At 40.7% G+C, this 16,605-nt stretch overlaps 1 protein-coding gene across 1 annotated transcript in view; it reads left to right on the forward strand.

Moving 5' to 3' along the window:
* The window catches only part of LOC110524461 (inactive N-acetylated-alpha-linked acidic dipeptidase-like protein 2), a 282,881-nt gene that overhangs the window by 138,633 nt on the left and 127,643 nt on the right, over positions 1-16,605 (forward strand). The window contains exon 5 of the mRNA XM_021604123.2: positions 7,468-7,618. Coding sequence (XP_021459798.2) covers positions 7,468-7,618 — 151 coding nt within the window. The remainder of the gene's footprint in view (positions 1-7,467; positions 7,619-16,605) is intronic.

The raw sequence follows: 16,605 nt of genomic DNA on the forward strand, positions 1-16,605 counted from the left end.
ATGGACCCCACTGTATCTAAGCCTCACTTCCAGGCTGTGATTACCATTCATTGGCAGCTTCTCTCTCATTAGCCCCAGACATTGAGCTCTAAATGATTGAGCATGGAGGATGCTTGTCTTCAAACATCCAACACCAGAGATGTGATTAGTTTGTGAAGCCTGCAGTATCAGGTTGAATTGGCACATTGCATGGCAAGGGTTATATGCATTTATGTCCAATGCCCTCATGGATTGAGAAATGTGTGAAGGTTCCGTGCTTGACTTTACGGTCCTTTCCTCCCAATGCCACTCTTAAACAGTGAGAGTAAATGGCAGATATAATAGAAGTGGTCCTTTCTATCTATATTAGGTACATGGACTAATAGATGTCGATGTCTGTTCATTTGTGGTTCTGGTGAATGATGGAGAGGGATAACTAATGTTCACATTGCAAAGTAATGCAGAGTGCTGCATTAAAGTATCCTGATTTACCATTTCAATGAGACAGGCAGTCTGGGTTTAGAGTTCGCACTCAATGAGTACTTTTTGTGCCAATGAGAGCAATTACAGACAAAGTGCACAGCTTTCAGGTATGTTAAATTATGCTTCACAGGTTGAAATAGTATCAAGAGATCATATGTAGTCATTCTAATACTTATAAATGCAGCCATAAGGAGGCTTGCATATGTTTTCTTTCTTTCTCATTCTTATGGTGAAGGAATATCCTTGGTAACTTATTATTATTACAACATTTTTTTAGGGGGTAGATCAGCGTTAATATTGCAGATAGATTGTAGATTCCATTAATTTAATTATCTGTATCATTTCCAATCCCCAATATATTTTGTTGTAAATATATACCGTGCATTCAGAAAGTATTCATACCCCTTGACTTTCTCAACATTTTGTTACATCACAGCCTTATTCTAAAACAGATTAAATTGTTATTTTCCTGCAGCAATCTACACGCAATACCCCATAATGACAAAGAAAAAACAGATTTTTTGACATTTTTGAAATTAATAAAAAAATACAAACTTAAATATTACATGTAAAGTTTAAGTCGGAAGTTTACATGAGAGACAGGGTCCTGAAAAGGGGATGTTTATTTTTTTGCTGAGTACTGTACATACATACATACATAAATAAATACACACACACACCCATATATATATGAATATATATATATATATATATATATATGAATGTGCAGGTTGAGATACTGGGGTGCAAAGGAGCAAAAATAAATAAATAAATACCAGTATGGGGGATGAGGTAGGTAGATAGATGGGCTGTTTACAGATGGGCTATGTACAGGTGCAGTGATCTGTGAGCTGCTCTGACAGCTGGTGCTTAAAGCTAGTGATGTGAGTCTCCAGCTTCAGAGATTTTTGCAATTCGTTCCAATCATGGGCAGTAGAGAACTGGAAGGAAAGATGACCAAAGGAGGAATTGGCTTTGGTGCTATGGTGACCAGTGAGCTGAGATAAGGCGGGGCTTTACCTAGCAGAGACTTGTATATAACCTGTAGCCAGTGGGTTTGGCGACGAGTATGAAGCGAGGGCCAACCAACGAGAGCGTACAGGTCGCAACGGTGGGTAGTGTATGGGGCTTTGGTGACAAAACGGATGGCACTGTGATAGACTGCATCCAGTTTGTTGAGTAGAGTGTTGGAGGCTATTTTATAGATGACAGAGATGCTTAATGTGAGTCTGGAAGGAGAGTTTACAGTCTAACCAGACACCCAGGTATTTGTAGTTGTCCACGTATTCTACGTCTTAGCCGTCCAGAGTAGTGATGCTGGACGGGCGAGCAGGTGCGGGCAGTGATCGATTGAATAGCATGCATTTAGTTTTACTTGCGTTTAAGAGCATTTGGAGGCCACGGAAGGAGATTTGTATGGCATTGAAGCTCGTCTGGAGGATAGTTAACACGGTGTCCAAGGAGGGGCCAGAAGTATACAGAATGGTCTCGTCTGCGTAGAGGTGGATCAGAGAATCACCAGCAGCAAGAGCAACATCATTGATGTACTGTATATAGAAAAGAGAGTCGGCCCAAGAATTGAACCCTGTGGCACATCCATAGAGACTGTCAGAGGTCCGGACAACAGGCCCTCCGATTTGACACACTGAACTCTATCAGAGAAGTAGTTGGTAAACCAGGCGAGGCAGTCATTTGAGAAACCAAGGCTGTCGAGTCTGCCAATAAGAATGTTGTGATTGACAGAGTCGAAAGCCTTGACCAGGTCGATGAATACGGCTGCACGGTAATGTCTCTTATCGATGGCGGTTATGATGTCGTTTAGAACCTTGAGCGTGGCTGAGGTGTACCCATGACCAGCTCTGAAACCAGATTTCATAGCGGATAAGGTATGGTGGGATTCAAAATGGTCAATAATCTGTTTGTTAACTTGGCTTTCGAAGACCTTAGAAAGACAGGGTAGGATAGATATAGGTCTGTAGCAGTTTCGGTCTAGAGTGTCACCCCCTTTGAAGAGGGGGATGACCGCGGTAGCTTTCCAATCTTTGGGAATCTCAGACGATACGAAAGAGAGGTTGAACAGGCTAGTAATAGAGGTTGCAACAATTTCGGCAGATAATTTTAGAAAGAGAGGGTCCAGATTGTCTAGCCTGGCTGATTTGTAGGGATCCAGATTTTGCAGCTCTTTCAGAACATCAGCTATCTGGATTTGGGTAAAGGAGAAATGGTGGGGGCTTTGGCGGGTTGCTGTGGAGGGTGCCGGGCAGTTGACCGGGGTAGGGGTAGCCATGTGGAAGGCATGGCCAGCCGTAGAGAAATGCTTATTGAAATTCTCAATTATAGTGGATTTATCGGTTGGTGACAGTGTTTCCTAGCCTCAGAGCAGTGGGCAGCTGGGAGGAGGTACCCTATTGTAATTTTTCTGTACAGCTGTTGATTTTACATCATTATTAGAAAAAAAAAGGTTAATAGAAGTTAGTAGAGATTAAGGTTAGTAGAGATGGAGGAGACTAAGTAGAAAACTTATGTTTAAAGTACTTTGCTTACTCTTTCGAAATATTGTTTGGTGAATTATGGGTGACTCCGTCATTTGTACCCAGTTTCAGTAAATTATTTTTTGTATCATTTTTCACTACATTCCATCCAGTTCACTTTATTTGTTTAATATATTACACTTGATCTTTCTTTAATTAGTCCCTCCATTGCTCTGTAATTTATTGTAGATGTCAACCCAATGACGATTTCATTTAAATGTTTATTTTGAGGAAACATATACACTTTTCACCAGGAAGTCCTTAGCATGCACACTTTTCTTCAGATGAGTTTGTTTGTATAAGTCAAATGTCATGCTCCTTTCTCTTGAAGGACAGGTGCTAGATGAAAACGAATGGCTATGGATGGTCTCTAGAATTAACAAAATATAAGCTAACTCTTCCTACGAAGACCCTGTTCATAATGCATCGTAGACTCACTTGCTTTTGATCCATCCATAGTCATAAGAACAAAGGCACTGCTTTTGCAATTAAAAAGCTTTTATCAGCCACACATGCCCTCATCAGGTTGTCATGTTGCCGAAGCCCTCTCTGTTTTCTTTCTCAGCACACAAGGTGTTAGAGGTTGTTGCCATTTAGCCAGAGGCCTCTGTGATTCATGAGCAGGTATTACAATGCCAACAAGGTTTTTAAACATTATGTCTGTCACTGATTTCTCTACCCCCACAAGTCAAGCGTTTCCAGATCCATGCAGAAAGGGATACTACTAAATGTCAGCAACTAGACAGAGTTTGCCCTGCTAACATTTCCCTGGTAGCGGACTACAGTCTGTTCGTATGCTACTACAAGTATCGATGTACACATGTCTGTAGACAGATAGGAAGGGCAGATAGAAAGCCTTGGCTCTGTGCAGACCTACATTTTCCTACAGTGTATATTAAGTACATATGCAATACAATCTTCTAATAAGATATAGGATAGTTACAGATTTAACACTTGTCTGTGCACATTTTAACAGTATGGGCTCTATTTTCGGATGGTGTTCAGCCAGCGCAATTGTCAAATGCACGCTCATTGGCAATTTCAACCTGTTAAAGACAGCACTGTACTACCCTTGCGCCAGGATTGGTTATTTACCTGTCTTATATATGCTTGCTTGCACTGAGGTGGAAGGGGTTGCAATATCTGAGGTGTGTCCTTAAAAACATGTGCCAAAGTGCCAAGTTCAGGCAGAGCTGGTGGGGATATTTAAGACCAAACAAAGCTGGTGTTAGCAGTAACACGGTTGGTTATGGCATGGATTTTGACCACAGAAGCGTATCCTATTCAGTCATGACTCATAGTGCCATATGCGCATGGAACAGGAGAGATGTGCTTTTTGTGCCCGTAAACCTCGTATTTAGAAACATAATAAAATGAATGTTTTTTTCCATTTCGTTTCATTTCATTAAAAACCAAGCCTCCCCTCATCTCAATTAAAACTTTTATTTTGTTCTGCCCAAGTAGTCAAGACTATCAATAAAGGGTTTTGCTCGTGAGACCGCTTAGAAATAAATCTTAATCACCAAAGCTTTATTAAAAGTTAGTGTTTGGGAGCAGCAAAACAGTGAGCAGACATCCCCTTTATATCTATGTAATGTATTATTTTGGATGTGCATGAGCAATGCTGTTCAACAGCAATGCTTCGAGTATCTTTCTAATCCTGGCCATGCATTAGCCAAGTAGCCTATCCATAAGGTTCTAAATGATTCTACTTCTGAGGCTTTTGCCTTCATGCTTTTGCATTATTCTCAATTCACATAGGCTTACCTGCAATGCACACCCCATTCGGCTATTATCCATCCGCATTTCAAAAGAGAAAGTCTTGTCCGGTTACAAAAGACTGGATCCACCAAACATATTCAAATGATTCAGTCCTATAACGCTATATGAACGGATAATGGTAGGCCTAGGCTACAGTTGAAGTCAGAAGTTTACATAAACTTAGGTTGGAGTCATTAAAACTTGTTTTTCAACCACTCCACACATTTTTTGTTAACAAACTATAGTTTTGGCAAGTCGGTTAGGATGTCTACATTGTGCATGACACAAGTCATTTTTCCAACAATTGTTTACAGACAGATTATTTCTCTTATAATTCACTGCATCACAATTCCAGTGGGTCAGAAGTTTACATACACTAAGTTGACTGTGCCTTAAACAGCTTGGAAAACTCCAGAAAATAGTGTAATGGCTTTAGAAGCTTCTGATAGGCTAATTTACATCATTTGAGTCGTTTGGAGGTTTACCTGTGGATGTATTTCAAGGCCTACCTTCAAACTCAGTGCCTCTTTCTTGACATCATGGGAAAATCAAAAGAAAAATTGTAGACCTCCACAGGTCTGGTTCATCCTTGGGAGCAATTTCCAAAAGCCTGAAGGTACCACGTTCATCTGTACAAACAATAGTACGCAAGTATAAACACCATGGGACCACGCAGCCGTCATACCGCTCAGGAAGGAGACATGTTCTGTCTCCTAGAGATGAACGTACTTTGGTGCGAAAAGTGCAAATCAATCCCAGAACAACAGAAAGGACCTTGTGAAGATGCTGGAGGAAACAGGTACAAAAGTATATATAAGCCACAGTAAAACGAGTCCTATATCGACATAACCTGAAAGGCCGCTCAGCAAGGAAGAAGCCACTGCTCCAAAACCACCATACAAAAAGCCAGACTACGGTTTGCAACTGAACATGGATCGTACTTTTTGGAGAAATGTCCTCTGGTCTGATGAAACAAAAATAGAACTGTTTGGCCATAATGACCATTGTTATGTTTGAAGGCAAAAGGGGGAGGCTTGCAAGCTGAAGCACATCATCCCAACCGTGTGGCAGCATAATGTTTTGGGGGTGCTTTGCTGCAGGACAGACTGGTGGACTCCACAAAATAGTTGGCATCATGAGGGAGGACAATTATGTGGATATATTGAAGCAACATCGCAAGACATCAGTCAGGAAGTTAAAGCTTGCTTGCAAATGAATCTTCCAAATGGACAATGACCCCAAGCAGACTTCCAAAGTTGTGGCAACATGGCTTAAGGACAACAAAGTCAAGGTATTGGAGTGGCCATCACAAAGCCCTGACCTCAATCCCATTGAACATTTGTGGTCAGAACTGAAAGAGCGTGTGCGAGCAAGGAGACCTACAAATCTGACTCAGTTACACCAGCTCTGTCAAAATTCACCCAACTTATTTTGGGAAGCTTGTGGAAGGCTACCCAAAACATTTGACCCAAGTTAAATAATTTAAAGGCAATGCTACCAAATACTAATTGAGTGTATGTAAACTTCTGACCCACTGGGAATGTGACGAAAGAAATAAAAGCTGAAATAAATCCTTCTCTCTACTATTATTCTGACATTTCACATTCTTAAAATAAAGTGGTGATCCTAACTAACCAAAGACAGGGTATTTTTACTTGGATTAAATGTCAGGAATTGTGAAAAACTGAGTTTAAATGTATTTGGCTAAGGTGTATGTAAACTTCAGTTTTCAAATGTATATCCTGCTTATTGAGAACGTACATCACATATCCAATTACATTTACAGGAACCTAGTATTTTTTATTTGAGGAGAAGTGCAATGCGTAAAGACATGTATAGGCCTATCCTCATTGATCCAATTGCAACTATGTTGACTGTCAACACTCCAAACATATTGAGCAAACATCGTTTTTTTTACTGTTGTTATTTGTCCTTGCTGTTGCCAATGCTATTTAATAAACTGTATTGTATCAATCCACAATATACTAGGACAATAATATTTTGTGCCCCCTGCCGTATTGGAGTTGATGACAATGCAATGGCCGTCAATAACCTACAGAGCTTGAGACAAAGGCTTGCAGTATTAAGCCATGAAACGCGTTGATCGGCCAGTGAGTGGCCAAGCTCTTGTCACACATACAATTTATTTATTCATCAAAACCTAGCCCTTATGCCCCACCGCCAGCTATTGCGCTCATAATTCCTGCTGTGAAAATAGCAAAAATATTTCTGATACGTCCACATGAGTATGTGCACGTGTCCTAGTGAATAATTTATTCTGGGTATTACTGTTATTCCTTCTGTACATCAAATGTCACAGATGACCTCTGGTTTAAAATACATTTCCACATACCTGCTCCCTTACAGTAATGTGCCACTCTCCTCCAGCATCCGGGTTATGTGATCTATGCATTTCAGTGCTATAGCTCCATCTCTAGGGCACAGTCCACATTGATGTGCATGGAAATGTCTGTATCTGTCAAAACTATCTTGGTGTCAATGCGATACAGTATTGAGATGCTAAGGATATGGGTTAGCCTGTGTGGAGGAATATACAGTATTGAGAAGCTAAGAATATGGGTTAGCCTGTGTGGAGGAATAATAGTCAATATGTTTTCTGTATGTGACTGAATCTGTTTCTCTCTATTATTGCCTCTGTCTATTGTAGAATAGAACCATTTTATAAGACTGCTGTGTATATTTCTCTCCACAGATTTCCTTCCTGGCAGAGATGGGTTTCGGGGGTGTACTCCTCTACATGGACCCTTGTGACGGCCCCCGTGACCAGAGTCTGTGGCACAAAGCATTTGGGGTCACCCTGAATCCTGGGGGAGACCCCTCCACCCCTGGATACCCCAGTATTGGTGAGTGAGTGTAATGTACCCTCTCTCTGCAGATGATCCTGGATCAGTATGAGGTGAATGAATAAGTCATGACTGTCACAGCTCAGAGAGTGACCACAGAACACCCCATCCTCTACACCATGGGTATTCAACTCTTATTTTCTGTTCTACCTGATAATTCATTGCACACACCTGGTGTCCCATGTCTAAGTCAGTCCCTGATTAGTGGAGAACAATGAAAAAACGCAGTGGAACTGGCAGTAAATCCTTCTTAATAGGAGCTTCTCTGTATTCCCTCTTATGTTTCCTCTTTAGATGCTGTGGTATCTTGCGCCATATTTGAAGGTCTAATGAGTGCACAAAGTCCTCAGAGGGCCTCTGTGTTGATAATATACAGTTGAAGTCGGAAGTTTAAATACACCTTAGCCAAATACATTTAAACTGTTTTTCACAATTCCTGACATTTAATCCTATTAAAAATTCCCTGTCTTGGGTCTGTTAGGATCGCCACATTATTTTAAGAATGTGAAATGTCAGAATAATAGTAGAGAGAAATATTTATTTCAGCTTTTATTTCATTCATTGCATTCCCAGTGTGTCAGAAGTTTACATACACTCAATTAGTATTTGGTAGCATTGCCTTTAAATTGTTTAACTTGGGTCAAACGTTTCGGGTAGCCTTCCACAAGCTTCCCACAATAAGTTGGGTGAATTTTGGCCCATTCCTCCTGACAGAGCTGGTGTAACTGAGTCAGGTTTGTAGGCCTTCTTGCTCGCACACGCTTTTTCAGTTCTGCCCACAAATTTTCTATAGGATTGAGGTCAAAGCTTTGTGATGGCCACTCCAATACCTTGACTTTGTTGTCCTTAAGCCATTTTTCCACAACTTTGGAAGTCTGCTTGGGATCATTTTCCATTTGGAAGACCCATTTGCGACCAAGCTTTACCATCCTGACTGATGTCTTGAGATGTTGCTTCAATATATCCACGTAATTTTCCATCCACATAATTTTTCTCCCTCATGATGCCATCTATTTTGTGAACTGGAATTGTGATACAAAACTATAGTTTGTTAAAAACTTCTTAGGGCTGAGATCCCGCTAACTGGATCGATATGACAACAGCCAGTGAAAGTCCAGGGCACCAAATTCAAAACAACAGAAATCCCATAATTAAAATTCCTCAAACATAGAAGTATTTCACACCATTTTAAAGATACACTTCTTGTTAATGCCACCACAGTGTCCTATTTCAAATAGGCTTTACGGCGAAGGCACCACAATCGATTATGTTAGGTCAGAGCCAAGTCACAGAAAAACACAGCCATTTTTCCAGCCAAAGAGAGGAGTCACAAAAATCAGAAATAGAGATAAAATGAATCACTAACCTTTGATGATCTTCATCAGATGACACTCATAGGACTTCATGTTACACAATACATATATGTTTTGTTCGATAAAAATCATATTTATATCAAAAAATCTCAGTATACATTGGCGAGTCATGTTCAGTAGTTCCAAAAACATCCGATGATTTTGCAGAGAGCCACATCAATTTACAGAAATACTCATCATAAATGTTGATGAAAATACAACTGTTATGCATGGAACTTTAGATACACTTCTCCTTAATGCAACCACTGTGTCAGATTTCAAAAAAGCTTTACGGAAAAAGCAAACCATGCTATAATCTGAGTACGGCGCTCAGAGACCAAACAAGCCAAAAAGATATCCGCCATATTGTGCAGTCAATATTAGTCAGAAATAGCATTATAAATATTCACTTACCTTTGATGATCTTCCTCTGAATGCACTCCCAGGAATCCCCGTTCCACAATAAATGTTTGTTTTGTTCGATAATGTCCATAATTTATGTCCAAATCACTACTATTGTTAGCGCGTTTTGTAAACAAATCCAAAGTCACGAAGCGCATTCACTAGGAGCAGACGAAATGTCAAAAAGTTACAGTCAGTAGAAACATGTCAAACGATGTATAGAATCAATCTTTAGGATGTTTTTAACATAAATCTTCAATAATGTTCTAACAGGAGAAGTCCTTTGTCTGTAGAATTGCGATGGAACAGAGCTGTCTCTCACGTGAACGAGCGTCACAAGCTCAAAGCATTCTGCCAGACCTCTGACTCATTCCCCTCTCCCCCACTTTACAGTAGAAGCATCAAACTAAGTTCTAAAGACTGTTGACATCCAGTGGAAGCCTTAGGAAGTGCAACATGACCAAATCCCACTGTATCTTCAACAGGGAATAAGTTGAAAAACGACCAACCTCAGATTTCCCACTTCCTGGTTGGATTTGATTTTTTCTCAGATTTTTGCCTGCCATATGAGTTCTGTTATACTCATAGACATCATTCAAACAGTTTTAGAAACTTCAGAGTGTTTTCTATCCAAATATACTAATAATGTGCATATATTCGCAACTGGGACTGAGTAGCAGGCAGTTTACTCTGGGCACCTCTGGGCACCTTATTCAGCCAAGCTACTCAATACTGCCCCCAGTATTTTTAACTAGACATTTGTGGTTGAAAAACTAGTTTTAATGACTCCAACCTGACATCAACTGTATATGGTGTGTGTCTGCATGCGTGGGTTTATGTGTATTTGTGTCAGGTAGAGCACAACCAGGGAGAGAGTTAGGGAGATTGAATAGATAAAGCATTTAAAAGTTGCTTTGTTTGTTTTCAGATAATGACTTGACAATGGTCTAGGATTAATAGGAACTGAGTTATTGGAAGCTGAAACTGTAAAGCCAGGTAAACAATAACAGTATCTAAGATATATATTACAAATCCCTCAGAAATTGATATAAACATAGTGATAATACTGCGTATATTATTGTGTGCATGATTCTGTTCTTAACGCTTGTCAATGCTACAGCAGAGGCTCTCCTTACCGGTATCGTATCACGTGAACAAGACATGGCTGCCGTGTTAGTGTGAGGCAAATTCACTCCCCTCTCTAGACTCTATCATCACTCTCACTTCAGTCTGTCACTGGGGGGCCTGTGTCATCATCTTTAGTAATCACTTCAGATGTCTAGCACTCAGCATGCCAACCAGCATGTGGCTTATCGTTACACACCAACCTGTCTTTAATGTCTCATATCATTATCGATAGTAACGACTCCAGTGTCAACACCTGCAGCTAGCAAAGGCCTCACGTGACTAGCATTCTATCATGAAAATACTCCTCTCAGAAACCAGAGAAGAGGAGAATTGATTCAATTAGCATTAAAATGCCATTAAGAGCATGCAGCTTCTTCTCTGCCTTTTCTTCGTAGTTGCATAATGCATAATGAAGATATGATTGTTTCCATGATAATAGAGAATAGTTTCTTTTCTCAGTTGATTTATGTTAGTAATGTAGGCTGGCCAGAATCAAAATCACAGCAGTGAGTCGCTGTCCATTATCCTGGTCTCCTGGTCTACTGTAGTTAAATCCTCACCACATGACTATGGTCTTCCCTGGCTCCCTTTCTATCTAGCCTCAGCCTCCTGACCTGCCTGCCCTGGCTGGCTGGCTGCACGTTGGGGACGCGTCATTACTGTTGAAGTACCTTTGTCCTACTAAGGGTCTGGGTAACACGGTGGCAGGACACAGATGAGGCTGCTAACAGATGCCTGTACAGATGTTGGATGTCTGCACTTTCACCATTACCACCGGTTGCTGCATCCCAGCACCTGTAAGATGAGCAAGTGATGGGAGAAGACACTTTACTACTCCACGTTGATTCAACATCATCACATAGATTTTTTTTAATGACATGGAAATAACGTTGATTCAACCAATTTTTGTCCTGTGGGATGCTGTCTTCCATAAAATAAATACCATAATACAAGTTTTGAGCAGATAAAAAAGTGTATAAATAATTTGAATATAAACCTCTATTTAGTCCATATACTGTAATGCAGATTTAAAAAAATAGGGCCTAGGCCTAATGTTACAGCCATCTATTTGTCCTTGAATAGCCACAGCAAGTAATTAAATATTCATGAATCAATAGACTGTGGTGGTATTCAATACTTGTCATTTTCTTTTTTTGCTTTGATTCAGTAGTTCATTATTCATCATTTGGCATATCAGCAGTCTGTGGGTTGATTTTTTATTAGAGAAATCCTTGTATTATTATCGCTGTGCTGTATTGTCACATTGCCTGCTGGGAAAGGCAAAGTAAATCAAAGCACTGTCTTTTGAAACATGCTGTTTCTCAGTTTACCCCTGAATGTGAAAGCAGCGGTTGCTCACACAGAGGGAGCATGTGTAGGGAGGGAAATTGAGACATATCTGCCAAGACCCACCAAGCAAATTGTGTTTGCTTAGATATGTACAGCAGGTGTTCCTGGGCTGCTTTACATTACACTGGCATGTAATCCATCCCTGTACTGAGAGTTGTAGTTGAGCTTTGATATCCATGGCTTGGCTGTGTTCTGAGGGCAAAGGTTGTGTGCAGAGCACACCTACATTTACACTGAGTGTACGAAACATTAGGAACACCTGCTTTTTCCATGACATAGACTGACCAGGTGAATCCACTTGAAAGCTATAATCCCTTATCGATGTCACTTTTTAAATCCACTTCAATCAGTGTAAATGAAGGGGAGGAGACAGGTTAAATAATATTTTTTCAGCCTTCAGACATTTTGTTACCTCTAGGCAAGTCAGTTAAGAACAAACTCTTATTTTCAATGACAGCCTAGGAACAGTGGATTACCTGCCTTGTTCAGGGGCAGAACAACAGATTCGATCTTGCAGACCTTCTGGTTACAAGTCCAACGCTCTAACTACTAGGCTACCTGTCGCCCCAGACATTGATTGTGTATTTGTGCCATACAGAGGGTGAATGGGCAAGACAAAATATTTAATTACCTTTGAAGGGGGTATGGTAACAGGTGCCAGGTGCACCGGTTTGAGTGTGTCAAGAATGGCAATGCTGCTGTATTTTTCAACAGTTTCCCGTGTGTATCAAGAACGGTCCACCACCCAAAAGACATCCAACACACTTGACACTCTGGGAAGCTGTGGGAAGTATTGGGGTCAACATGGGCCAGCATCCCTGTGGAATGCTTTCGACACCTTGTAGAGTCCATGCCCCGACGAATTGAGTCTGTTCTGAGGGCAAAAATTAAGGGGGTGCAACTGAGTATTAGGAAGGTGTTCTTAATGTTTTGTACTGTCAGTTTACATTTACATTTTAGTAATTTAGCAGACACTCTTATCCAAGGCAACTTCCAGGAGTAATTAGGGTTAAGTGTCTTGCTCAGATTTTTCACCTAGTCAGCTCAGGTATTCGAACCAGCAACCTTTCACTCTTAACGGCTTGGCTGTGAACCAAATACACCGAATATTTCTACCCATTCAGACTGTTCCTGTGTTTGGAAGGGATATATTTTTACATTTATTCCAAGAGCTTTTCCATGAACTGAACTGATGACTGGGTAGAAAAACAAAACAAAACCAGAAAGGCTGCTGGGCCACCTGAATATTTATATGCAAGTGAGGCAATAATTGGTTTAGGCATTTTTATCTGAAGCGTCTTGTCTTTTGCCAAGCTGTAGCAATTTCCTCATCCATTTGATTCAGTTGCCATGTTATTTATGTTGTTCGGTTTGGATGAATTTTCCAGCTCTGTTTACCAAATGATGACTGCTACAGGCCATTAAAACGGCTGTGTGCATTAAAGCCCCACGCTCTTTATTAGTTGACTGCTGTGCTTTTGGGGAGAGGGGGGACTGATCGCATAATTGCATTAACCTTTAAAGTGAAGATGATGTTCTCTCTCTTCCTCCTCACCACCATATCTGAGAGAAAGATAGTAGCACCGAACAAGTGGGAACTTCAAACAATTTTTACATGTTAATTTCAAGTCACTGACAGGTGGGTCTATTCACATGGAAAGAATTGTGTCCCTTGGGTTATTTAGAAACCTTGTTGAAGTCAAAAGAAGCCTTTGAATAGAAATGTAGTAATTTGCATATTTATTTAAATAGGCAGCTGCTATGGGACGAATGTTTGATGCTTTAATGAACAAATGGCTGCCATTGCTATCTGGGAGGTACACGTCCTCCATGCAATGTCACTCATGGCCATCACAATGTGTCTCATCTCTTCCCCTGGTGTGGCTCTCTCATCCAAGCTACTCTCACTTCTTTCTCTACTAACTACAGCCAAGGATTGGGATGATAAGCCGCAGAACATATTGACAATTTGTAGTTTCAAAAGCCCAGTGCAGTCAGAAACATGATTTTCCTCAATTTTTTTATTTTATTTAACTAGGCAAGTCATTTAAGAACAAATTCTTATTTACAATGACGGTCTCCCCCGGCCAAACCTGGGCCAATTGTGTGCCGCCTTATGGGACTCCCAATCACAGCCAGATGTGATGCAGCCTGGATTCAAACCAGGGACAACAGTGACACCTCTTAGAACTGAGATGCAGTGCCTTAGACCGCTGCGCCACTCGGGAGCATGATGAGGTTGGAATAATGCTGTGAAATTGTAAAAAATTAAGATAATGCCATTTTAGTGTAAGAGCTGTTTGAAAATAAATGTCAGACGGTTTTGGTGGGATGGAGTTTTAGCCTGCCTAGTTAATAGACCAAAAAGAAAGAGTTCCAAACCTCTGCCAATAACAGGTAGTTTTCAGTTTTCCCCTCCCCACTCAGACCACTCCCAGACAATCCTTGTAAAATTGTTGCTTGAGAAATTGCTCTCTCTATTTTTGTTTCTTTTTGACCATTTTAATTGAAAATAATCACAGTAAGGTACTTAATTGCTACCCAGAAATGTTTTGATACTGAGATAAAATGGCTGCATTGGGCCTTTAAATTAGTATTTACTTTTGAGTGATAACTGGACCCCACACCAAGCGAATGGTTTATTACTTGCATCAAGGTGATTGCGAGACCATATAAATTCAGTCGGACACCCTCATTTTTAAGTGGGTTGTGAGCTTCATTATGCCTAATTGCCTTTTTAATGAAACAATGCTTACAATGGAGTGTCACAGCAGTGCATTTGCATATGTTTGAGTTGCATAATGCATGGGGGTTAAAGCTTTAAAAGCTTTCTCTTTGATTTATTAATGTCTCCTACAGATATAAGTGGATTAGTTTTCAAATGGGATAGCATATGTTCACAGATTCACACTATTCTATCCACGGTTTATATCTAAATCTAATGCAGAGGATAGTTGGATACGTGAACACCAAATATCCTTTTCCTCACCCCAAATGACCAAACAGCATTCACATGGTTGGAGTTGTGAAGCAAATTGAAAGTAGGTGCACACAGTGTTGTGTTTTGGATAATTCATCCCATATGTAATTTTCAGCGCTTTGCCTAGGAGCGCGAAGATAATGTTTTGATTTAGGTGTAAAGTATTCATGAACTCCACTGACATTCCCAGTCCTTCTCAACCTAATACAACTTCAAATCTACAGTATCTGCTGCTGTGACAGGTCGTGGCCATTAGAAACCTGTCAATGGATATGAATGTACGTGTGTGTGGGTGTGCACATTTGTCTATGACTCATCAATGCACTAGAGTGGATGTGGGGTTGCACTGGACTTCACTGGACATAATATTTCCTAAGGGCAATCCCTGGTTCACAGTGTCTAGCGTTCCTTTCTTAGTTCCTTTCCAGTGTTAAACCAATGAGCATTGAATGTGCATTCAAGCTTCAAATTGGCTTCTCTTCCACCATACGATGCTTATAGGGATTAATAGACAAGCAAATACCACACTGTGTATACTTTACCTGGGATAGCGGTGTGGAGCTCAGTCAAACACATTATGGAACTGCTGCTTGATTTCTCCGGTGACTCACTGTTTGAGTTCAATAACAATGCAGTCAAGAATCTGAGGACTACAAGCAAGTTAGTGAAATGACACTGGCCGCTGCCATGTTTGTATTGTCACATTATCACCCAACAACTAGGCCTATGCAAGCTATCAACTTTTCTACAGCTGTGCTCCCATCTCATTTCCATTCCATTTCCCAAGTCACTCTCTCATGAGTTATACATGCAGCAGTTTAGGTATTAATCATGGTTGTGATCATCTACGCATACAGCAGAAAATAGAGTACATGTTGACATGCAGCACATGAATGTAAAGATAACTACTGCCACAGCTCCATGTGGCACCTGTTTTTACTGATGTTAATTTATAAGATATCACCTCACCATTAGTACAAAAGCCCCTTAGCATGTAAGCTTCAAAGGTAAAGAAGGTAATAAATTACATTGAGCATATCAGTGAATTTTCAATTAATCTCAATAAGATGTTTACTGTAACAGAAGGCACACATGCTGTGTATGTATTAGAGATGTGTCCAGAGGGGGTTTGAGCAGCAGCTGTTTTGGACTGTCTGTCCCTGGGGGACAGACAGAAATAGGCAGACATACGCTGTTCACCAGGTAATGCTGCTCAGCCACATCTTGGAAGTGGATCAGCTCTGGACAGTTTCACAAAGCACAACAGGCATAGAAAATCGGAATTTCTTCACACATGCGGGTGTCTTGTTATGCATTTAATGAGAGGGAGAAAGAGAAGCCTCCAGAAGGTCACCACTATTCTCAGCCTTGGCATGAGTACCGCACCACTCTGCCACCCTCTCATCCCCCTCTCATCCACTCTGCCTGGGGAGGGCTGGGGATACTCTACTCTGCTCTGTGTCAGACAGTGCTGAGGCCCCCTTCTGCTTCTCTAACGCCCTGCTGTGAATTTGTTCCCCTCAAGTGGCTGTGTACTGACCCTCATTTTACTCTGAGGTGCTGCTGACTGCTGCTAGAACAACTTCACCTCATTACCATGCAAAGGAGGGGAGCAACAAACTCAATGTCTTCTCTCAATGTGTTTGCCCCCTACTCCAGCTCTTTATATTCCCCTTTATTCTCTCTCGCTTTCTCTCAATTCAATTTCAATTTAAGGCGCTTTATTGGAATGGGAAACATATGTTTACATATGAAATAGATAATAAACAAAACAG

This window comes from Oncorhynchus mykiss, chromosome 5 (genome assembly GCF_013265735.2).
Source record: "Oncorhynchus mykiss isolate Arlee chromosome 5, USDA_OmykA_1.1, whole genome shotgun sequence".
Lineage (NCBI taxonomy): Eukaryota > Metazoa > Chordata > Actinopteri > Salmoniformes > Salmonidae > Oncorhynchus > Oncorhynchus mykiss.